At 41.9% G+C, this 26,386-nt stretch overlaps 1 protein-coding gene across 7 annotated transcripts in view; it reads left to right on the top strand.

The window, feature by feature from the left end:
- Nucleotides 1-26,386, top strand: part of grid2 (glutamate receptor, ionotropic, delta 2) — a 410,310-nt gene that overhangs the window by 372,630 nt on the left and 11,294 nt on the right. For all 7 annotated transcript variants that reach the window (XR_008415513.1, XM_053869669.1, XM_053869670.1 and 4 more), the window contains exons 14-15: nt 3,132-3,298; nt 24,212-24,452. Coding sequence is in view for 6 of the 7 variants with exons in the window: in XM_053869669.1 (XP_053725644.1) it covers nt 3,132-3,298; nt 24,212-24,452 (408 nt within the window). In the remaining variant the exon portion in view is untranslated. The remainder of the gene's footprint in view (nt 1-3,131; nt 3,299-24,211; nt 24,453-26,386) is intronic.

Raw genomic sequence — 26,386 nt, 5'->3', positions numbered from 1 at the left:
TTAAAAAAAGAAAAGGAAAACGTAAAGCAAGATTAAAGGTATTAACTTTCAGGGAAAAGGTGCAGTGCATTAAGATTTGATATCATAAGTCACAGCTGAAGTGTCGCCCTGATATTAAAAATTCATGCCACACCACTGGCGCTTGTTACTTAATTGATTGACAGGTCTTAAGCAACTGCAGGGGTATTTAATCAAGTATTCATAAATATTGACGCAGTTTTCACGCTGTTAAGTTGCTTATTTATATCAGTAGCGTTTGTCTGCATCAATCACCCACACAAAGTGCACTTTTTTTTCTCAACTCATTCAATTATGTATGGAAATATCTTTGATGAAGCTTAAACAAAGGTTTCAGCCTTTGATGTTTTTGAGTTCTGCTCGTACATGTTTCTTTATTTTTAGCTCTAATTTTAAGGTGCAATTCCTGCAGCGAACCCTCCTGAGTTGCAAGGCACCTTAACAGGTTTTGTGGTGCACCGTGATGAAGAAAGGAAATCATGAATCAGAACTGTTTTTTTTTTATTTTCAATCTGAGGGTCCCACTTTGCAGAGGACTCAGTGTTTAGGTGACACGTAAAGGAGAAATATATGTGTTTAATAGACCATGTCCCTCTGCGAGTTTGTCTAAAGGAATGAAATGTCTTACATGATTCTACAATCTAAACACTCATGCATGTAAATGTTGTGTTCCTTGCGCTACCTGCGCACTGAGACACAGAATATCATCGCATGAGTGCTTATTACAATATACAAGATTGTTTTTGCAATTACTGCCGACATGGGAGTTGTTCCCGCTGCCGTCGGTCCGGTCTTGTGTTCACTGGATTCTATAAAAACGTACTGAGCTGATTTTAATGACCTCTTGTGGGACCAGTGTGGCATAGACAAAGGGAGGAAATTGGAAAGAAACAGGCCAATTTAGCATTCATTTAGCAGAGATATTCAGTGTGTCTGGGCAACTCCCCATGATGAGTATCTGCGTTGCCAGCAATAACACAAGCTGATACTGATCAGTTTTCCATATCCAAGATCGAGGCCGAGGCAATGAACAGCCTTATTTATTCTATCTGGAGTAATGGCACACAACCTGCTGTATATATTTATGTTGTTGGCTAGTAAGATTAACAAGAGTGTGCTGAATAGCAACAGTGTGCCTGTGCATGTGTCAAACTGAAGGCCCAGGGGCCTACTTCAGGCCGCCACATCATCTTGTGTGGCCTGCAACTGAAGCCTTTAAACCATATGGTTGTATTGAGTTGAATGAAATCCTACCCAACACTCGATCTCTCACAATGCGTATGACTCAGGACATGACTTTGTTCGACCCTCATAATTTGAGAAATGTCAACAAGTAATCACACTGTGGCCAAGAAAAATAGTGACCCAGAAGGAAAAATTTTTTTATGAAAGATGGTACATTTAATGTATGTTTGTGTATCAAAACATGCCTCCTACCAGTGTTAGTGGTAAATTGATCTGTGGTGTAATATGTTTGGTTCGAACGTTGGTTCCTAAATGTCGGAGTTTGACATCACTGTGTAAAGCACTCAGTCTCACCAATACATAGTGTCGTATCTGAAAGAAAGAGGCTTCAAGCAGATCAGTATTTTGTTATTGAGGAGCGCGATCACTACACTGAGCATCAGTGACCCTGTTGGAACAGGGGTGTGTTAATAGTATCAATATCAAGTCTAGTCTGCGCTCTAAGATTTCCAATCTCTGCAAGATCCAAATTTTACTTCTCCCACAGAGTGAAGGTGATGTTCGCTCTGGTCGCAGAAAGTGGATTTCAGCTTCTGAACATCCCTCCCCCCAAAATATGCTGCTAAAACCCCAAACACTGCAGAAATTGTATTTCTAAAAACACTGGAGGCTTCGGTCGGTCCTTGAAAATTGCTGCGCTGACTTTGACACCGCTGGAGAGGTGAGAAGGAACAGATAAATACTAAATCCATTTAACATGTGATGAGAATAAGAATGAGACGAAGGCCGCCTGATTTTGTTTCTCTGGCACGTGTCTGTAATTTGTCTGAAGTCGGTTCTTACTTTATCACCGAAGCTCATGTATTTTCATGGGGTCACGGCTCTCACCATGTCAAAGGTCATTTGGATTCCTGAGGTTTATCACATATAACTGTATTAATTGCAAGGAAGTATGAGGTAGCAGAACATCCTGAGGTGTCTATGCATCCTATATGTATAGTAGTAGACTACTCTTTCATGTCGGCTTGATCTGAGGGATGGAAAAGGGGGTACACTCATCTCTTATATTTGTGACCCCAGAGAAGTGTTGTTCCTTGTGGCCTGTGATGATCATTTGTCGTTATCTCTTCCTTTTGCCCGCACTGAACTGGGCTGAGAAGCTTCCGTGCACTCAAGTGATTTTAAATCCAGACTGTCATTTGTACCTGTTTTGAACTCATTTGTAATTTTGTTTTGCCTCTTAGCCAGGGCTCCCTTAAGAAAGAGGATTTTAATCGCAATGGGACTTCCCTGGTTAAATATACAGAAAAAAAAAAAAAAAAGAAGAAGCATGTTCATTTTTTTTATTCATTGTTTTGTCAGGTTTTGTTTTCCTTTTTCCCCAGTTATATTGCCATGACTAGTAATGCTAGCTTGTGGATGTGAAATGCCTTCCCCCTCAATGGTCACTGTGTGTTTTAAAACACTTCTTTAAATGCACTTTTACTCTTTGGCCTTTATACAAGCACACAGCTGATCTTATTAGTAATTTCGCTTGTTTTTTAGTCTAAACCGTTCTGCTTTTCATGTCTAAAGCAATGTATTTTCAATTTGTTTTATCTTGATTTAACTGTTTGTACAGCACTTAGTGACAATTTTTAGTTGTTTTTAGGTGCTTTATAAATAAATATGGTATGAGTATGGTATATCATCTCTGACTGTAGCGCATGTGAGTTTTTTTTGTCAGCCAGTGTTGGTGTGTCAGCTCGCATTCCATTATTCAGAAAAAGGCCCAATGGAGAGCAGCTCAGCATTGTGTGTCTTTTGTGTAGTTTGGTTTTGATATCATACACTGAGGTAGAAATAATCACCAGCGCTACAAAGAGACTTGGAATTTGATCTGCCCTTTAAGAAAAACATGCAACATTAACAACATTTTTCTATTCTAGGTCAAGTTTGGTCGCTTCGGTTTTGTGTGGGACGCAGCTGTTTTGGAGTATGTGGCGAACAACGATGAGGATTGTGCCTTCTACACTGTCACCAGTAACGCGCCCGATCGTGGCTACGGCATCGCAATGCAGCACGGAAGCCCCTACAGAGACGTTTTCTCCCAGAGGTAGGACTTCAATTCATGGAACACGACTGCTGCATTAGCGTTTCTTTTAAGCACATGCATACTCATCCTGTCATTGTTGGTGCACGAGTGTTTTTAATACTGCTACAAAAAGCTGGAGCAATAAAAGGTGTCGCTGTGCAACACATTTCATCCACTCTGTAGGTCAAACACCCAGTAAAAAGGCAAATAAAAGCATGCATTCCATTTTGTTGTATAAGAAGGAGGCAGAAGGCACTTTCACAATTGGTGCAGCTAATTTTTTTTGAGGACAGCTGTCTTCCACCCCCAACACAATATGTCAATATCATATCATTCATTGTATCGTATCGTGTCGTGTCGTGTCGTGTCGTGTCGTGTCGTGTCGTGTCTCGTGTCGTGTCGTGTCGTGTCGTGTCGTGTCGTGTCGTGTCGTGTCTTGTCGTGTCGTGTTGTGTCGTGTCGTGTCGTGTTGTGTCGTATTGCATCGCATCGCATCACATCGCATTGCATCGCATCGTACCACACCGCACCGTATCGTACCGTACCATACCGCACTGCACCTTATCATATCGTATCGTATCGTAGCGCATTGCATAATTCCCCATTGTATTACTCTAAACATAATTGTTTCCCTTTAAGAGAGAGTGAGAGTGATCGAGGTGGTGTTCAAAAGAACCAAGATAACTCACTAACAGGACACAGCTTTGCAGAAACTCATCAGGGTGTGACAGAATACAAATAACACTGTGACAATGTGACCTGCGGTGGACTGGGTGGCTCTTATCCCATTATGCTCGGACAGGTTCCAACACTTTTTGACTCTGTTATGGTCTTAAGCAGTGAAAGTTTGAATAAAAATCCTCTGGATTATTATTGTTATCTTCCCCAGAAAGGAGCAGACAATGGTTTTACCCTTGCTGTTGCTTTTCCCTCATATCTTGACCTTCTCTCATGCAGAGTCATGAAGCTCGGAGAAAAGGTTGAAGGGATATTAAATCCCAGGTGCGCACTCTTACAACCGGAGAAGAAAATAGACTCAGTGAAAATGAGCATCCTGTGGATCTGCTGTATAAAAACTGCAATAATATTGTGGTTTATTTGCTTAAGCTGTTAAAAGTATCTTCATGTTTATATGTAAACTTATTTTTGTAATGTCAGTGACACTGCAACAGCTTTTATAACGTGGCAGAGAATGGAAGATGAGAATCAATCAGAAGTGTATTGTGTTTAAAAATGCAAATTTAATAATTAGCATTATTATTTTTTGACATTATGTGCCAAACGGCTTTGATTGAGTTTGACCCCACTTTTCTGCTTTTACTTGCTAAGTGGATGGCGCTGATGAGGAAAAACAAGTGGGAGCTTAAGTGGAAAAACACAATGTGGATGGAAATAAAGAAAAATAAAGTAATAAAAGTGTAAGGAAACATGAATGGAAATATATTTAAACAGAAACGAATGTCAGTATTTATTTTCACCTTTAAATGTACAGTGTGGTCACTAGGATCTTGCTTTCAAAGTGGGACACTTGAACATTCATGTTGACCCTCTCACGTCTATGAGGTGCCTTGCAAGGGTTGAAACAGCCATTATTGTGGAAGATAAGGTGGAATGGAAAGTTACCAGACAGTGTTTTCGTCAGCAGAGTCTGGGCCTGTGAAGCAATTTTTCAGAGAAGTGTCAAACTGGGGGTGCACGACAGGCATTAACAGTTTGACGTACTGAAACAGAAAAGGAAAAAAGAAAAATGAGAGAGATCATTTTTTGTTATTTGACTGCTTTATGAATCTCACAGCAAGAAAGGGAATATTGAAGGAATAACACGGAGTTCGGGATAGGGCCGCTGGGAGGAATTATATAAACCGCCAACATCTGCCAAGGCGGTTAAATGCTTCTAGAGAGCTGAAATACTTCTATTCAACTGTATCTGGCATTGAAGACTGCAAAGCGGAGCAGCTCATACACTTGTATGTTTTGTCACTCTCTTCTTAAAATGTTTCATGTTTGCAAATTTCCAAGAAACAGCATGACAAAGTTACAAATTGACTTTGGCCTTCTGTTCTTTTGTCCCTATTCCAGAGAAGCAGACTGGATTGAGATCTGCTTCTTGCTTTTTGTGCATTAATGGAAACTTTGTGTGATATTCCCCACCAGTATTTTTAGCTGCATCACTTTTGTCACATATTCGTCCTCGACAGCTGCTTCGGTTTCATTGGTATTCATTCATTTGTTTTCAGCTTCTCATTCTCAGTGTGCTCGAGGTTGGGGTTGCATTTATTTCTGAACATATAGTAACTACCAAGCTGGTTCAGCTCATATAACACTGGTAATGAAACACAGAGTGTAGCCACTTCCCATTATTTTAGCTAGTAATTTTATCTTACTATACTAAACTGATGAAATGATTCAATACTTTCGAGACATGTTGGATCAGGTTCATCACCTCATTCTCAATACCAAGGTGCCAAATAGTGACTACTTCCAGGTGGACTTGTTGAGTGTTATGTCAGCCTTCCGTGTTGCATTTTGATGCATGATGTTTCAATGGAGTTAAATTTTTCTCCTCCCAACCAACGTTCTGCAAGGAGGGGTTGACAATTGTGACTTGCCTCCATGACAATAGCAACTAATGTGCTATACGCTGGTGATTCATCTGAGAGAAAAGAGCGCCACCCCATGGCTTAACCCTAACCCCAACCTCTGTCTTCATGAGATGCGGTGCCCATGGTGTCATGCTTGAGAGACATAACATGGAAGGCTGACTTCAGCGTCACTCTGGGACGCGGAAGTGCACTTGCATACCGTCGCTATTTGACGCCTTGGGAGTGGCTATGTGTTGCCTTCATCCGCCGTGGGTGGAACTGTCCATACTGAGAGGGTTGGACTCCTCCCACATTAGTTCTTCAAAATCTAACACTGCTAAATCCCATGAAGCCCTTTTTTTTGCTTTATTTTAGTGTCATCTTGTACAGAGACACGGTATAGTTATTACACCCCTTTAGATCCTTCCTACTGTAGATTGCACAAAGAAATAAAAAACTACAATTCAGACAAAATCTCGTGTCTCACAAGGATAAAGCACCTCATGAAGCAGGTCGTGCAGATGGAGGTGTGGGTGTATGTAGCGCTGTGTTTCGACATATTGGAGTTGTTGAGGCCGATGGCATTTGGGATGGATGACCTGTGGTGGTGTTCTGTTTTGCACCGTGGGTTTCAAGGCATTTGTCAGTGAGAGTGCACAGTGTGTGTATTGCTCAGCATCAGTCAAACGTGCTGCGTCTCCTCTTTGCAGCAAAGCTCACTGTACATCAGTGTTGTGCGAGGCTTTGGCAGGAACTGAGCCTCATAATATGATATGTCATCTTCAGTTCAGAGTGCCAACAGGTGTTGAGCAGCATTACATCAGCTCCGTTTTAGCTCTTAACAATCAGTTTGTATTGTAAGTGTACAAATACTGGTGTTCTGATTTTATCAATTCATCTAAAAATGTTCATTGCACCCTGTGGTGTGTCGCGATATCTGTCATTTTTAACATACATATCCAGTGACAGTTATATTGAGGAGGTGTTTACCAGCGATGACTCCCTTTAGGTGACATAAGGAGTAGCATTGATTTGCTGTGACGCCGCGCCGAGCGAAGCTGGCTTGTGTTTGAACACGCTTATTTCTTTCGACCACTTTGATATGAAGGCGCAATCGCCCGAGTGCAGCATCACTTGTCACCTTTCCTTTGTGTTTGTTTGTGCAAAATAAGTTGATCTCGGTATATTGGAGCGCGCTTGGAATAAATAATGTGGCACTTTCGGAGCGCATGTGTGTTTGAGGCTGTTTTCTGATTGATGAAGGGAGAGCGCAGATCCACCCAAGACGGAAGGAAGAAAGGAACTATAGCTTACAGACATGGTCCGCTACTTTAAACTGACAGCTACTGACAAGTTCTTTTGAAGTGCTAAGGGGAAAACAAGTAAAAAGAAACTTCACTGTTTTTGTTTGTCTGTGGGTTTATTCATGAGATTTTAAAATACCAGATTTAATCCATACCAGATGGACATCTCGAGGGTGCCGAAGTCTAAGATGAGAAGCCTCAGGCCAAACACTTTATGGGGCATATTGAAAGCTGTTACTTCTTTTTAACCATTTGAGTTCTCTCTTTTAAATGGGAGCGCATAACAGCAGGTGTGTATTCCAACCTTGGCCTCCGCAGTAAAGTAAACACAATTATATTTGACACAATGGCCATGACAATATGACAATACCTTACACTTGTTATATTGATTTCATGGTAACTTGTTTTTATTGAAGTCCCTCTGCAGCCCACCGAGACACCGACATGGAGCCGTGCGTACCGTATGGATTTGGCCATAATGACAACACTTCAACAATATATATTGATTTGTCCTGCTGTAAGATTTGTTGGCCACCGGCAAGAGATCAACAGTGGTCTGATAAAAGAGTGCTGCTAAAATAAAGTCCTAGCACACGCTCCATTTCTTCGGGGACCTGAGCAGTTCACTCGGTACATTACGCTTCAGGGGCCAAAGTGTAACTATGACAAATCATTGCGGCAATCGGAGTAGCACCTCACCTCAGAGAGCTCAGGTTAAATTGCTGCGGTGAGCGTTAACCTGAGGCTGCCTTCACTCACTTATCTGTTGCCGGGCGGCAGAGGAAGCTTCCTTTTCCCCTCACACATTAGCAAAGTTCTCTGGAGGGTTAGTGACACTCCCAGTAAATTTTGGCGATACAATCTAGCCCCCCTGGTCTGCCTTGAAGTGTCCACAAAGTTGGATGAAGCTGAAAACGGTTAGCAGCTGAAATAGAAGGCTGCAAAAACACAGAAGCAGCCTCCTGGATATTTTTATTTCTGGACACAGTTTCTCTTCAGATGATAGGTATTTAAGATGATCACAGTATTGTTGCTGTCCAGTCTTATTCAAACATTTGTGAAATGTGAAAATATTTAGCTATGGCCATCCATTGTCTTCTGCTTAGCCACGGTCAGTTGTGGAGTGGTGTGGTACATAAGGGGCAACATTTTGAAAGCAGCCAAAGTGATAGGACGATGTGGACCTATATTTTCTATTACTTTTAGATTAAACAGTTTTGGAATCACTGAACACAAAACGTGATCTAAAAAAATTATTTGCATTTTTCCTTTCATTTATCTTCAGCTGCATCATTTTATTTTAGTTTCTTGTAAAATCATCAACATTCATAATCTGATCTTGCGACATAAATTAGTATTCAAGCATCATCCAACTTTTGACCAGGATCGGCTCCGACCAGCCGCAAGTCAGAATGGACATAGTCGAATGTCATTCAAAATAGCCGACGCGAGGGCTATAGCTACTACTGTAGTGGTAGATGGCTGTGTGAGAGTGCGATGCTGGGATACTGTGCTGCCGGAACTGTCGTACGTGATGTCGGGCTGCTACGTGCTGCGGTGCCAGACATTGAATTAAAAAAAATAAGCATCTGCTGGGTGGACATAAGTCGAGCAGGTCGTAAGTCGGGTGTTACTTGTATTTGTTATTTACATTTTGGGTTCGCATTTGTTGGATATTTGTGATTGTAAATAAAATGTGAAATGAAATGTCATGTTAGCTGTTCCATTAGCTCTGCGATGCGAAGAGTCTTTGGCGTCGCGGTTTGAACAAGGAACACATCGTTCTGCAGTGAAGATGAAGTCCTGTGGTCAAGCAAGAGGAGCATCAACCTTAAGAACAATTTGAAGATGCGCTCGTTCATGCCGACGGACAGTTTGCCAGCACTTTTGTGTGGGAGGACCCAAATGACTCACAGGCAGTTTCGTCTGTGCGTGATGTCTGAGGCGTTCCAAAGGCTGGAGTGCGGCGGGTTCTCCTCATCCCTCAGTGCAGCAGCATAGCACTGCATCACATGAAATAATGGTGGTGGTGAAAACTGATGTTTCTTGGCCATTCACTACCCAGTGCATGTGATCATTCAGGCCAAGATCGGACCCCCCCTCACTCATAAACAACACCCCAGGATACTTGAAATCCCCCACTTCAGGAAGGCTCTTCTCTCTTCCTTTAAATGCCAGTCAGACCTCCTGGCTCATTCTGGCAAGTTGGAATTCTGTTTCAGTGTTACTTCAAACTGGTACTCGTATTGTTTTTGTATCAATAGTTGATACCCTTGGACCCACAGACGGTTGGGAAGTGCAGTACCTGCCACCCATCAGATTTTACCTCACAAACCTATTCTGTCAAGGACGAACCTTGACCATGGTGTTTCCGTGCAAAGTGATAATGTGTCTCTTACCGACAGCAGATTGTCTCCCTCGATTTGAGGCACCACTCGTTCATCAACGTCACACCCCACCCACACACTTGGCGCACTCATTCAGCCTCTTATTAATTGGAATTAATGAAAAAAACAGAGCGCTCTCTCTCTTCCTTTTGTTCCCTTTCTCTCCCCCTCTTGTGTGTTAATGAGGGGTTAATGACCGTTTGGCTTCTGCGTGTTGTTTATTCTAGTTCAGCTGCATAATCTGTTCCACTTCACCCACACACTGTGGCTTAATGATGCTTCATTTAAAACTTTGCTGACAAATCGTGTGACATTGAACCCTCAGAATGCTAATTGTCATAATTAAGCTTTGCAAAGTTTACTCACGGGACGTGACACTTGTTCCCTGGGATTCCATGCAGTGGTACGTTCTCGCTGCAATATGGTGTCTTTTTTATTGTTACGAGAGAGACTCCGCGAGGAGGGAGCTGTGGGGAAATATTGGCCTTGTTTGTGTTTCATTTATTCCCCTTCTGTGGCTGCAACACGCGTCTTCGCACTCTCTGAGAAACTCATCACCCCAAAGCAAGTTTAGTCCTACTGCGTTTCTTTGCATAAGCAATTACATAATTGTCAGGAATAAATGCTGAAACTCCTGTATGGCTGTATCTCTCTGTGACATCGAAGTAGCTGGCAGTTTGAGCCGAGGGGCTTGTAGGCGGACCAAAGAAACTGGTGGGCCTTTGAGCGCTGCTCTAATCTGGGAGGAAAAATTCATGGAAATTCCTGGATCACTAGTCGAATTGAGTGGAAAGTAAGGCTGTTGTTAAAATTTAAGTACATTGGCACCTCAGTTCTCGACCACAATCTGTTCCAGACGGTCGTTCAAAAAGCAATTTGTTCGAAATCTGAATCGATTTTTCCCATTACAATGAATGGAAAAAGAACTAATGCGTTCCAAGCCTTAAAATAGGCTTTTGTAGGAGTGAATGTAGAGTGTCTGCTGCAGGTGCGCTGTTCCTCTATGTGTGTGGCCGCTGCATGTGGGAGGGGTTCCCGAGTGAGTGACGTCTCTCCAGAAGTGAAGAGGTGCCCGGTGCGTGTCCAGCTCTGAATGTGCGCTTCTGTGCAGTTTGGCTGTGACAAAGTCATAAACCAAGTAACGCTCTGTCCCAGACTCGCCTCATCCCTGTCCCAGCTCCAACAGGACATCAAACCCTGGAGTGAGCGCTCCAGCCTCGGAGGTGTGGAGAGTGAGCACCTCCACTGTGACACTCTACCACGGTCCAGTGCGGAGACAGGAAAGGTTTTACACCTCAATATGAAGAACAAACAGTCAGTAAATGTAGCTAACGGGACACGTCTGTATACAGAGGCTGCGTTATACACAATAACAAAGCGCGTCGTGGGTCAGCTGATCGGTCCGCGCATGTTATGTTTTTTCTGGCTTTTTTTCAGGGGCGTTCGAGTTCTGGATTTTCGTTTGAAATCCCAAGCAAAAAAATCTCAAATTTTTTGTTCCAATTCTGATTTGTTCTAATTCCGGGACGTTCGAAAACCGAGGTAGCACTGTATATGCGTGTGCTATATTTTCCCTCATGTATTGCAGTGAATGTGTTTTTTTCTTGTTCATCAATTTGTTTCCTGTCATGACACAAAGGTGATGACCAAAGCTAAGAGTTGGAATGTAAAATTATTAAACTGATAAATCAACTGGACAAACTGATGCCGGCCTCTCTGTAGTATAGACTAGCAACCTCAAATTTTCCTTTCGAAAACAAAAACCAAAACCCCTAGATATTGCAACTCCTCCACGTAATGCCCATTTCTGCGCTACGTTACATACAGATCAGGATACGGATACGTATTTCTGCACATTTCCGCAAAGCTTACCGATAGAGAGCAGTACCACCGGAAACCGTGGGGGCAGTGTTGCTGTTACTAACAGATACATAGCTCTAATGAGACATGAGGAAGACACAACAATTGCAAAAATGCTGCGTCCTCCTGTTGCAATATATTAAACGGCCTCACAGACCACCACCTCCTGCAACGCTGTCTCCATTTTGTCTTTTGTGTTTTGTCACTACCTGATCTGGTCCACCTGCATGATGTGGTCCGGTGGAAATTCCAGAAGTTAGTTCTACCTACTAACGTTTACAGGTGAGCGCATGCGCACACGGTTGTGTCATGCAAGTTTGTGTTGTTTTTTTTATTATTATTATTATTAAAATAGTCTACATTTAACATTGTAAGCTGGTAATTGTATGTTTTTATCTGGTATTCTACTTTTTTAATCCAGCATTATTGAATCAATAATCTTTTGAAGCTCCTGCAATACATTTGCAATGCATTGCATCCGATACATTACATAGTGTATGGGAAACATTTCTTCTTATATTTGTCTCACACACTTTGAGGTCTTCTGCCACTTTTTAACTTTCGCTGAGCAAGACTGACCAGATCAGGCAGCGACAGATTCGACTGTGACAACAAGGCTAGCGCCCAAGACAACGTCAAAGTGAATACTCTTATATTCAGGTCCACATCAGGTCAAAGTTCAACAGCGCATGCGCCTACCAGTTAAACGTCAATTGGCAGAACTTGCGCATGCACATCACTAACTTCTGGTTCTTGCACAGGTATTTCCGGACCACATACATCCTGGGGGATATATAGGTGAACACCAATACCGACGCAAGGAACGCATGCAAGCATGTGGTCAAACAAGAACATTGTTCGAAACGGATGGGTACAATTTTGTACAAAATGGGAGCATAAATGGGCCTTTAGGGTGGGGCTCAGTTCACTGTTTTAGGGTTGTTTTCCTCCCTCTTCCGATTGAGAACTGAGGTCTGGGACAAAGCGGATATTAATCCTGGCTGTCTCACAACCCGAGGCAGCCATTTTCGTCGCGGTGTCAACTTGAGGGCTCAGCTTTAGATAACTTCTATTTTACTTACTTATCTATTTTTGCCGTCAGCCTATGTAAATAAACTTGCGTGCCACTGTGGCACTGTGTAAACCCAGATTAGGAACAGACCTTATTAAAGTCAATGTTTTTCAACTTCCAGAAACATAAAAACTGGATTGTGAAAAACTGGGAATTTGTTGTAATGTAGGTGGACGTGTGTGCTTCAGTTGGTGCCTTTGGGGTCTGGAGAAAAACTGTGGTAATACTGCCTAAATACAGCCTCCAAGAATTAAGCGAATACTTGTTATATTTCCTGTCAAAAGAGTGATGCATTGATAGTTCTGTAAAGATACTTTTTGTTAGGCTTGTGTGATTGAGATTCCTCAAGATCTCTGTCAAACCAAGCAGAGGGTGGTGCCAGTGGCACTGGTGGATTTGCGTTGCAGACCTCTGACTCTGTCCAAAAGCAGGTCCTGAAAAGAGCACATGATGGCTGGATGGACTGAGCCGGCAGCTCCAGGAGGACATTGTACTTCCTTAGTTGTTGCACTTGAGATGTTGGGGTTCACTTTCATGTGACCTCGCACCAGTCTCATGAGACAGATGTTGACGTTGATGTTTGACTTTTCGGGAATTTGGCCCGCTGAGGTTTCGTCGAAATGTATTCACAGATTTCTGTGCATGACTTCATGGTCATCTTCCATATTAGCATGTTGTCAGGCGAAGTCCGTTGGTACTTGTTGAACCGGAATACAGCTAATTATTATTCGTCCAGAATCCTCCACTTCACACCATGCATGTGACCTGGGTAAGTAAACACTTGACTCTCCTGAACCACTCAAGCAGCCCAGCATATCCCAGGGGATCTTCAATGCATTCCCAGGTCAGGCCTTCAACAGTCACTTGAGCGTTTCTTAAAGCTTTCATTGCTGCCCACCAGTTGGACGTGCAATGAAACCACTAACTGGTGGCTCCTCCGGGGCAAATGGCTTCATACTCAGCTGAAAGTCTCCCCAGCTACTGCTGAAGGAAGCAGCCGGAAATGTCAACAAAACCCATCATCTACGAGCAGCCAAGAAGCAATTACTCAGCCCCCCAAACCTTTTGACCTGTCAAGGAGACTGATATTGTAACTCTCTCGAGTCCCTTTATGCTGACAAGGATTTCACTCGCGCAAGAAGGAAGCCAGAGTAAGAACATCATTTGATCGAGTCTGGGGCATTAGAGCACATAGTCTCTTTTCAGTTCATAAAGTTTTTTTTTTGTAAATTATTGTTTTTCTTCAGAGCTGTACCCTCTGTTAAACATCTTGAACGTGCAACGTGCGTCTTCCACGACACTAGCTTAGAGCACCATTCATCTTTGAGCAGGTTTGACTACCAAATTTGATCATAACTTCCAATTCCTGTCACATCACTTCCCTCCAAAGAATGACTGTTCTCATAACCATAAATCACTGAGTTTTTTTAAACTTTAATAATAGGTTCATCTTTATTCAGTGATGGGTTTTAGCTGACTGCAGATTAGTTCGACACAAATTCATCAAAGAGAATGCATAATTGACTCCAAAATTAGTTTTGAAAAACTCATGCTCCAGACATTCTATCATCGGTCAATGAGACTTCATATGTTTTACCGCAGAGTTCTGAACAATCCATGCCAAGAATCCATGCCTTCTTCTGTTACACCTTTATATTCAGCACGCTTAAAAACGCAATATCCATCTGAGCCACGTTGCGAGATAGAGGCCAGGATGTTATCGCTGCCACGAGAAAGCAGCTGTGAAATGGTCACTCAAGCACAGGCAAGGTCAATAAACAGAGCTCTGTCATTCAACCTTTCTGTATTTGCAGACCTAAACAGCTACCAAGAAAGGAATGCATTTGTCTGATATAGCGCAGACTGCACGTAGTTTTCGAGACAGAATGATATTGAAGTATAGCTATGGGTCAATAGGTTGCTTTTTATTTACCAATGAGAAAAGATACATTGTCCTTCATTGACATTGTCATTTGGATTCTTGGTTCCTGACGGGCGGTGTCAGTTCTGCCAGCTTAGCTGCTGTGATTGAGAATGACATGTTTTAGACAATTCATCTTTTTTTACTCCTCCACTTTTTCCATGCACAATGTAAGACACGAGCCAGCCAATATACAGTACAGTAATACCTGAGTTTTCGAACGTCCCAGACTTCGAACAAATCGGCGTTCGAACAAAAATTTTGAGATTTTTTTGCTTCGGATTTCGAACGAAAATCCAGAACTCGAAGGCCCCCGAAAAAAACGTGTGCGGACCGATCAGCTGACCCATGACACGCTTTGGTCTTGTGTACAACGCAGCCTCTGTATACAGACGTGTCCCGTTAGCTACATTTACTGACTGTTTTTTCTTCATACTGAGGTGTAAAACCTGGCGATGAGGCGAGTCTCGAACAGAGTGTTGCTTGGTTTACGACTTTGTCACAGCCAAACTGCACAGAAGCGCACATTCAGAGCTGGACACGCACCGGGCACCTCTTCACTTCTGGAGAGACGTCACTCACTCGGCAACCCCTCCCACATGCAGCGGCCACACACCTAGAGGAACAGCGCACCTGCAGCAGACACTCTACATTCACTCCTACAAAAGCCTATTTTAAGGCTTGGAACGCATTCTTTCTTTTTCCATTCATTGTAATGGGAAAAATCGATTCAGATGTCGAACAAGTCGCTTCTTGAACAACCGTCTGGAACGGATTGTGGTCGAGAACCGAGGTACCACTGTATTTATATAAGTAAGTATAAGTTATGAACAATCACCGTCTGCTTTCATGCTAATAATAATAATAATAATAGTAATAGTAATAGTAATAATAATAACAATAATAACAACAACAACAGTAATGATGCGCTTATCATCAGTCACACACACACACACAGGTTTGTCGCACCATCTTTGTGGGGAACTCTCATTGACATAACGCTTTCCCCAGCCTCTCACCCTGAACATCCAAAACAAATGGCTAAACTGATCCAGGACAAACCAAACCTAAATATAATGATACAGTTAATTTGACATCGTCAACCTTAAACTGACGCTTGTATTTGTGAGATCCAGCCAAATGGTACCCACAAAGGCCTGAGGTCCCCACTAGGAGGTATTTTGTCAAAAATTGGTTCCCACAAGAGTGGATCAACCAGGTCCTCAAGCACACACACTACTCAGTCGGAGCTGACCGCTGCTTTAGTCCATGAAACCCAATTCCTCATATATTACATGGACATTACTCCTCATTTTGGGGAGATTTAACCACAGCTCCATGCTGCAATACAGCTCATGCTGCAAGCCTTTATTAAGTAGGATGGTTACTGAGTTGTCAACAAAGTCTCATTCCCATTTTAGCTTGTGACAGCCAGCTGTCATCTCCTTGTAATAAACTCATTTTAGCATAACACCTCTGCCTCTCATCTCTCCACTGGACTCGTCTAATTTGACATTGTTTTCTTCTTGTTTCATTTCCCTTTTTCTTGGCCTTTGCTCCTTCTCAGCTCCTCTCTTCTCTATATCCTCCACCTCTCCCACCCACTCTTCTTTCTCTCTACACAACTTTAAAGCGATTGCTCTTCAGTGATAACAGGTGAAACAGGGAATAATCCATAAGACTGCATTTGTGACCAAGGGTTGAGTGTTTCTCAGACACGCTCAGTTTTGCCCCTGCATAGTTGCTAAGAAGTTAGAGGGAGTGCCACATCTGTCATGTTCCTGTGTGTGACTTAATACTGTCGGGGAGGGGAAAGCATATTAGTTTGACAGGTTGAAGGATTTTATTGTTTGCAACCTGTCCACCCGATGTGTTTGAGATGATGAGAACTTTGTCGTGTCACCTGTTGCATTGCTTTTGGTAAAATGTTTGACAGTGTAGTGATCACAATTGTCAAGGGTAATGTTTTTTTTCCATATTATCACAATATTAACAAAAATGTTATTCATGGTACAGTCATTCATTTTTCTTCTTTGAGTAGATCAATTATACCCAAAATATACCCAGTTTTCATAGGCTGGAACGCCCCCTGCAATACAGTTACGCCTCAGTTTCAACATTTGGGGTTTGTAAATTTGGCTGACGTACAGGGGGAGGTTATGGCTAAAGGCATGGTTGCCCATTAAACCGGTGTAGTCACTCCTGGAATGACTACTTTGTTTTCCCCAGTAAACATACCAGAAGGAGATATGACAGCGTACCCATTTGCAAAACAACCCGCATTAAGTGCTTCAGAAATCCATTGATGGGCAGTCTTGTGTCGTGATGGAAATGTTTAGGCTGCAGCTGGACCTCATTTTCACAGGCTAGAACCCATACATCCAGCTAATAATTCCGTTGGAGTTTGTACTAACCCATCCTCCCTCCCATGATGTTTAACATTGATGGATGACTTTTGAGTCGTATGTTGACGACAATGGTAGCCTTCAACGTTGCATGTTGACGCATTTGTGTTTCAATTCAGTATAGGACATGAAAGTCCACTTTCCCAACGTCAATATGGGAGCGAGGATGGGTTGGTTTTAACAGCTATAAACCCTGCAGTGGGTGCTGTTATATTGTGATGGAAACAATTAACTGAAGCAAAAATAGAATTTGTGTGCAACAGGAGAATGACAACTTGATCACTTTAGTATGGAATTTCGGAAGCCCAAAAAGATCCCTCAAATGTGGTTAACTCTTTGGGTTCAAATTGTATCTCATTGTGTGAATCCCCAAACATGTTTTCATTCACTTGTTAGATATGCTAACTGTTGTCTTCACTAGATAGTATCCAACCCACTGTTGGGTCAAGAGTCAGCACATCATGCTCTCTCCTCTGTCAAAAATGTTGGTCTTGACTCAAAACTGCTCATTCTAAGTGAATGAAAACTTGTTGGTTTGTTGTCATACTACAGGTCTGTGCAGGTCTCATCTGTGTTGGATTAATGTTCACGGACTGAAACAAACTCATGCCACAAAGAAAAATCTTGAACTACTTAGTCCTTGTCAATATACTCTTCCTCCCGACAAACTTGAGTTTGATTGACCTGACGCTGGTTTGATATCCAATAAACCCCAGATTAGAGAGTTTGCATTTTCAGCCTTTTAATAAGCAGAAACAGTCCGCCTCTACAAACATGAAGCGATGGGGCACCAGTGGGGAAATGGCTCTCAGAGAGTTTGTGTAGCAAGGTAATTCTGAGAGTAGGGAACAGCTTGTTCACATCAAAATAAATGGAGTCATGTTGCAGTTGCTTCGAGCATTAGCTTTGTGGATCATGTTCTCTTACTAATTTGGTCCATAAACGGTGCCTTAATATGCTTTATTAGAATGTGATGTTGAATCCACACTCTCTTCACAAAGCAGAGATTTTGACAAAATGTACTTTAACCACTCTCTACTACAGTAACAACGCACAGGAGCAGTGTTAGATTCAAGAGAATTTATATCAGCCTCATGCATGGTGCTGCGAAAGACTGCAGAATCAACACAAACATTGTATCTGCTGTGTATCTAAAGAGGCAATAAAGAAGAATGTTATTGTTCTGCAGAAGAACAAGATAGGAGATAGGTCGAACATTAAAGCGGTGGTACATCTGGAGGTTGATAGCAGAGTTGATCAATACCACCGAGTCGCCAATCTGTTTGTAGTTACTTGTTTTGGCCACAAAAACTAACGTTTATACTTGAAAGGAAACTGTAATGCTTTCTTTTTTTTTTTTTTTATTCAACCATATATTATGTTGCAAGCTTTCAATGTTGAAAAAAATGTGAGGTATCGTGCCTTCATTTAAACAGTGAGTTATTTGATCTGTCGTATTAATGTTATCTGCGACCTTTTATTTTTAATATCAAAGTTTCCAACATGGCACCTTGTTTTCATATAAATAGCAGTTAAAAATGAACGGTATAGTGACCGAGAAAACATTTTGTTGTTGACGGAGTGACTTGCTGGAGTCAAACTTAAGGCCCTGGGGCCAAATCCGTGCCAGCAAGTCATTTAACTGCGCATCAAAAACAAGATCCAATTCATGCTGAAATCGTGACTCACAGAGTGTACAGTTAAATCTTCAACTGGGGGTTAAATGTGTGACAAGTATACACTACTAATGGCTAGATGAGGTATCATGGCTTTATTGAATTAGTTGTTCAAGTCCAAACATTTTACAGCAGACAGTGCCTCTGAAAACCTGGACACTGTTTCATGAAACCTTGTCAGCCTTTTAATTCTGTGTCATGAAACCTCATCGACCCATCGCTAGTATATACATTAGTGTGGCCCTCACTTGTGTTAAACCCTTTTCACCTGGGTCAATTTGACTCACCAGTCCAAGATCCTGTAGCGGGGAGTTTTTATTTCACACTCTGATGCCATTCAGATTTGTTTTCATTTGTAATCCCCTGTGTTCTCCCCGGGTGATGGCTCACTTCCCAGGTTGTTGAGCATCTCACTCCATCTTTGCCGCTTATTTTCCGGGTAAATAAAGAAGAGGAGTAAGTGCTCATTACGGTACTGTAGTTGCTGTGTAATGGAGAACATCTTGTTCACTTAAAAATCCCTGTTTTGTGCGGTTGCAACGCTACTGTGGTCGTGCCTGGAGCGCTGACAGTTATGTGGCATTTTGTTAGTTTTTGAAACTCTTTTGATTTCAGTTTTAAATTCCCTCATTGATATAAACTTTTTCCTGACAAAAGACATTAAACAATGTAGTAGTAGTAAACCAAACCTGCCAGAGAGTCAAATCTGTGCATTTGGAAAGCCACATTCCTCACTACCGACCTGCTTTTGCGAGGTACTCTTGAGCAGGCAGCTCAAATCCTTCCCTTAGATCAGTTGAATATGGCCAGTAACCTAAATGAACAATGTCTCGGTGGTACTCCTAAACACTATTGTATCAATCCTGATTTAGCTGGATACTTCCAGAGGAACCAAGACGGAACATGTTTGGTTAAACAGGCACTTAATTCTCCCAGAACTCCGTCAAGCTTTCATAAGCTTTTACTGCTCTTTTTGGGTGTCATTGGTGCATTGTTAAATTAAAGGTAAATCACTGTAGCAAAGCGAACATTAATGTCTCTGCCTGAAACATTTTTACCCTGTGATTTTCTTCTTCTGCGGAGCTTCACAGACTTCTGTGTGTAATGGGTTCCTTGTATCATGGTGGAACTACACCTACGCTGTTTTTCTCTCTGACTCATTGTGTCTCTCCTTTTCTCCCTTTGTGTGATCTCGACTCACTGTAACATACTTCAAATGTCGCCTGACCTCCGAGCTACACCCCCTGCCAAAAAAAGCTGGTCTCTGTTATTGGATGTTTTTTTGTTTTTATTCAAGTGAAATAATAATGTGTGATCGCCCCACCATCAAGGCTGCTGCTGTTAAGTTGCCATGGCAACATATAGTCCATGCGGTAATGGTCACTGCGGAGAGAGACAGCAAGCACACCACCAATGACAATGGCACACACGCCGACCACCACCTCACTTGTTAGCTCCAAGAGTGAAGTCAGAAATCAGAAGAGTGTATGGATAATATTTAGCTCCCAGTGTTATTGCAGTGGTCAGTGTCAAACACAGTAGGGGTCAAGACAATTCATGTCTGAGGTCGGTGATCGCTGCTCTGATCGATCAAACTGCAGAATAAGGTAATGGTGTCCTTGACAGAATCCGTCAGCCCTCATTGCGGCTTTTTTCTGCCTTTCCACGTATTTCTTTTTGAGCGACGGCGACAGCCAAATTGGAGATCAAGCAGATGTTCTATCCCGGGGAACCTTTGACTCAATCCATGTTTTTGTCAGGCAGCACACAGTGGCCTTTCATCACGTCAGACCGAAGATGGAGATAAATGAGAGCGGCGGAGGCTGCGCTCGCGTGTGTTCAGAAATGGCGATCACCAAGGCCACTGTTTCCCACGCACATTAGCTGTTTCACACCTACTGCTGACACGAGTACACAAAGATGCCTTGCAGGCATGACAGTCACTAATTGAAAAAGCTTGATGTCAGTGAGTCAGCTTGACATGAGCAGAAATAATTAGACAAGCCCATATTTGGTACGATTCAGTGTTTATCAGGTCAGACTGAGACGTCTTTGCTTGAATCAACTTGAATGAGTGCAGGTAGCTTCATGATCACGTCTATTCCCTTGCCAGTCATTCCCACACACTTCACCTGTCTGTGTCCACTTTCCTCTTTGGCTCCTTTCATTCTCAGCAACATTCTTTAAAAGGAAATGAGTTACGCTGCCAAAGTCTGCGCATATGGTCATGCCGCCTCTTTCTAATATAATGTTTCAATGAGCCCTGATAGCCCTATTAATGCCAAATGATAGATGATGTGCTCCTGTGGCTGTGGAGATGATAATGGTGATGAGAGTCATATCACTGATTCTCGAGTTTGGGATCTCAATGTATCGTGTTTTTCCTAACTAATAATGGGTCTTCGACGTGCTTCTGGAAGCACCACTTGGTTTCTGACCTCTCTGCCCATTACTCTCACACTGTTGAACACTGGTGATGGACTACATGGTGCCATACTCATGAATAGCACTGCACTTGCCCGTGGTTGTGAATTTTATATATAAATTGATATTTTTATTGTTATTATTATCAGCTCAATCATAGCTAACAATTGCAATATGAATGCAGTATGCAGACTGTGTCTGTGTCCCACACTATATATATATATATATATATATATATATATATATATATATATATATATATATATATATATATATATATATATATATATAATGTCACGAGGTGTATTCCCTTTGGAATTCGTCTACCTATGTGGAGCTACTAGGAATTAATGCTTTCGGAGACCTACATCAAAGGCTGCCAGCATCCTTTGAGCAGAGTTTGATTTTCACAGAGGCATGGTCAAGAGGTAGCAGTGAGTTTGAACTGTTGAAACAAAAGAAAGATCTTTTATATTCACCAAAAAAGCAGAAAAACAAAATCCCTCTCTTGCCACTTTCTCCTATCTATTTCTCTATGTGTCTCCTTGTGGTCCTGAACCATACTCTTTTGTTGAAGTGTTTTTATTGCCACCAACGAGGTCTCAAGGCTGACTGTTTTTATCTGTTGGTGCAAAATACCATAATTTCCGGACTATGATTTGGTACTTATTTCTCACGGTCTGAACCCTGCAGCTTATTGCTAATACATGGATTTATAACGGACTAAAGAGCATCATGTTGCCAAAAAATTGAGCTGAGAACATTGCAGACTTTGTTTCATGAGTCGGTCTTGATACTGGACCCCATTTTCAAAACTAGTATGCAAGCGATTCTCGTGCATTTTTAAGCACCACTGACCTTTCTATGCTGCAGACAGCACCACTGCACCAGCGACTTATAGACGGGTGCGACTTATGTATGAAGAAGATTCATTTTCCTTCTTAAATTTAGTGGGTGCATCTAATATTACAGTGCGCTCTATAGTCCAGAATTCACAGTACTCAAAGATTGCGACACAGATGTCAGTGAATTTTCAGGTAATTTTGATAAAGGCCCATGGTGCTGATGACTAAATGTGGAAATGGTGTTCCGAATTACCATCTGGACGACTAAATTTTGAAGGATTCTACACTGACACTGTGACCGCGCTACAGCACAAGCTGCACTGTCTTCAACATTTACATTCTACATTTCATACATTTCATTTGCCTGATTCCTACGGACGTTTTGTGTGGATCGTCTCTCAGTTTGTTTGCAATTAAACTCTTAAGAGTAGCACATTTAAGGTTGTGAGTACTTTACGCAACATAATAACAATCATGTGCTTCAGAAGAAATGCATTCAGGTACTGTAAATGTTTCTGTGGCTTTCACCGATGATAACAGTGATTAAAGTGTACCTCTTATAATGTCACCGCTGAAATACCAAACAAGCTCTTTTGTCATGTGACATTTGCAAAAACGGAACAGCTTGTTGAGATGAGAGACAAACACTCTGAACACGCCTCTTGATGGTGATGAATATCAAGTGGCATCAAGTGGGATATATTCAGATGACGGCTGATTTTAGAATGATGAAATACATTGTCACTTGCTGTTTCATGGTGTGTTCCATTGCCATGTGTGAGCCTGCATGTCTCCGACACAGTTTCAAAATACATACATTTTAAATGAGTCAGTATATTTAAGTGTGGTAACAAATCAACAAAGGACAAACAGTTCATACAGATTTGTCTTTCCATGCTTTATTCTTACTCGAGATGATCATAATAAAGAGGTTTTTTTTAACTATATTTTTGGTGATCTCAACTTTTCATCTTCCGTTAAAAATACAGAAATTGATACTGGCATCTATCGGGCACATCTGTGTCTATAAACTGTTTCAGTTATTATCATCATGAACCCTATTATTCGTACGTCCCCTGTACATCCTTTTACATTGTCCTTCCTGCCTTTCTACTCGGCTCGTCTTTTCTCTCCGTTTGATTTGGTGAAACCAAGCAAATAATAGGAGAATGTCCCTAAATGATGTGGCTGAAAAGCAAACGTGTTGAGCCTGTTTTGCGGATTTACATTGAAATGAGATGGTTTTTTTTCCTGCTATTGTGGATGAAATGAATTATGTAAACTGTCTGCAGGGCACATTTGCATTTCTTGATTGATTTTGTATACTCGGTCTGAGGATAAATGAAGATGAGAGCTGGGCTCCGTCATTGATGTTAACACGCTGTCATTGAAATTGCAAGAGGGGCCTGGCCCTCCGGGTTCTGTCGGTAAGTGCCAGCATCTGTCTTGGCACACATGCATGAAACCTCTTAATGGCTAACTCAGACATGGAGTTTAATGACGCTGCCGTGGATCCTCACCAGCTCAAAATAAAATCATCTCACCCTTGTGTTTCACATTTTCCTCCTTGCCCCTCCCTGCGCTCATCTGCTCCGGACCACCTCTGGTAAATAACCAGCAGAAAGCAAAAACGCTTTTCTCCTCGCGTGTGCGCTGGCGTCGCCCTTCCAACCCAGAATGAACGACCCAGTTAAATCATAAGCTGATGGCTAACAGAGGGACCCCGTCAACCCCTGAGCTGTATCCGCTCTCCAGCCATCAGTCGGGGGACTAAAGCTGGCCTGCATAATGGCATTGTGGCGGTGTAGTAGCACTGTGCTGCAAAACATATTAATGTTGCCTACAATAAGTTTGACAGCCCAATATGGTTGTCAGTGATCATGGGGGAATCTCAGTGGTGAAACACTGCCCTCAAATGGAAGAAAGGAGCTACAGCAGCTGCCCTTTTTGAAGCCCTAAGCTTTCATGTTGTATGATGTAAAGACAGAATTCAGGTATTTTATATTATACGTTTATCAATGTCAAACGTTCTTATGGTGTGTGTGGAGCGAGCCTTTGCTCTTCAGTTTCTTATTTAAGTTTGTTTTGTCAGCGTACCGTATGCTGGTGATGCAACTAGCTCTTCGTCTTCTGCTTATTTTATTTGATTTATTTTTAGCATCAGGACGCTCTTCTATTTTGTCTAGCATTTTCACTTCCTTGTTGCCTTGTGGCACTCTCAAACACACCTGTTCTTGTTTCATATTTTCCACATGGAAAAATATCCTTCTGGTTTGTTTGCAGGTAGCTTGGGCAAAGGAAATGTGGATCGGTAAAGCTTTGAGAATTTGAGTTGAAAGTCAACTCAGAACTTTCGAGTGATGGGTTACAGGGCTTTTGGTTTTCTTTGCCAGACTTCTCCCTAGATGTCTGTCTGTAAGTAACTGTGCTTGTACATCTGTGTCCTTCCTCCCTGCAGAATCTTGGAGCTTCAGCAGAACGGCGACATGGATATCCTGAAACTCAAGTGGTGGCCAAAGGACAGCCCCTGTGACTTGTACAGCTCACTCCAGACGCGACAGCACACTAATGCCCTGGATATCCAAAGCTTTGCAGGGGTCTTCTGTGTCCTCGCCGCTGGCGTGGTCCTGTCCTGCCTCATTGCCATGGTGGAAAGCTGGTGGTCTCGGAGGAAGGGATCTAGAGTCCCATCCAAGGAGGTAAGAACAATGGAATGGGAAAAAACAGTGCCACTCTTAATAGCTACTATTTCCGTGAAGCGAAACACTGTGTCAACAAACGTCATACACGAGAAACACCTGACTGCATGGCCCACTTGTGATGGAATCAGATGCTAACATTGTCACTTCTCATGAACTAAATTACCATAACAAAACTTCACAAGTCCACCTCAAATTCTTTTACTGTGAAACCAAAACCTGACAAGGCCACACAAGATATTGAAAAAAAAGGTGGGATGTCTCAGGGAACTGATCGTATTGTGTTGCATTTCAAGCTGTTATCTATCATAGAATAGATGGTTAGATAGATACAGGAGACAGACAGACAGACAGGTAGATAGACAGACAGACACAGATAGATAGATAGATAGATAGATAGACAGACAGACAGACAGACAGACAGACAGACAGATAGTGAATTATTTAAAAGGAGCTTCCAAATGAAAGACGTGTTTCATGATGAAATAAGGCAGTACTACTATTTTTCCAATTACAGCTATTCAACACCACTTAAACCGACCTATTATTTTGAGATTTAAACTATATTGGCGCATTTTCTGCTTCACTTTCAACTACTAGTTATAGTAGAAATTGTTTCACTGTTTTCTTCTGAAGTGCCAAAGTTCTCTGTCTCTCTCCCGTCAAAAAACATCACTCGTCTTTATTTCAAAGTCCACTTTGATTATGGAGACACTGAATTAGCTTCCTGTGATAGCACCATTCAGCCAGTGTGTTGTGACTCAGTGGCGTTTGGCAAAATTAAACCGGACTGTGGAAATGATTTCCCCTGATAGGCACGTCTCTCACTCTCTCTTGTTTTTCACCGGATGCTTTTGCTGCCGTCAAAGAACTGGGTGGCTCGATTATCCAATAATGGATTGTAATTGTGGAACCTCCTGGTCATGTAAACGGAAACTTAAAACTGTTCCAGCCGCATGTTCAATTTAAATCAAGATGCAACGGTGTGTTCGAAAAGATGCCGCACTTTAGTCGCCTCAGCGTCACCGCATGACATAATAATAGCAGACTGAAAACCTCAGTTTGGAAGCAAGAACTCCGTGCTCAGTCAAAGTCAATTTCACATTCCAAATTAAACAGCATGTACGAGATGGGTCGCACACTGAAAAAGTAATGAGGAGTTGGCATATCTGTGTCAGATCAGCTTACCTACTACACTAATCACCTTCATACTACGTGGAGGAATTTTGAATGGCAATTTTCTGCACCACTGCCGCCAAATGACACTCTGTCATACTCCTAATGAAACATTTAAGTGAGTACATTTGTGTGAATTTTAGACTGGATCCAAGTTAGTCGTCCACATTCAATTTGGAGCAACAATGAAGACTTCAATTTTGATCATGTTTGTTATTCGAGAGCAGTTTATCCGTTTATATTGATTTAGTTTTCCACTTGACATTTTGCTAGTGAAGGATGCGCCGTGCCGGTCAGTGAAGGCAGCAGAAGGTTGCTCCGGGGCTTTTTTTGTTAGCTCCAACTCCAAGCTTTGAAACTGACTCCTACTCTAGTCGTGTCAATGGCAATCGATACTGAGCTGTGTCCATTGATCTGGACCAATTATGTGAAGAATATTGAACACACAGGCCCAATATATGAATTAGATGCTCCACCCCAAAACGGTATTCATTTTTACTAAAATACTCGCGCTCAAGAAAAGCTATTTCACTACTACTAGTCGATACGTTATGTAACTAAAATCAATATTTAAATTCAGAAAATAATACATTAAACTAAATTAAAATTAATATATGACGTTTAAGATGAAGGGACTACCTGTATTTTATTTGTTAAAAAAACAAAAAACATTCATAAGGTATCATAAAAACATGAAGTCTTTAATAGGAGTCTCCAGCAGTGCCTAATTTGTAGTCTTTCATCTGCCTTTTCCTTTC

This window comes from Synchiropus splendidus, chromosome 7 (assembly GCF_027744825.2).
Source record: "Synchiropus splendidus isolate RoL2022-P1 chromosome 7, RoL_Sspl_1.0, whole genome shotgun sequence".
Lineage (NCBI taxonomy): Eukaryota > Metazoa > Chordata > Actinopteri > Syngnathiformes > Callionymidae > Synchiropus > Synchiropus splendidus.
This window is presented reverse-complemented; position numbering and strand designations above follow the sequence as displayed.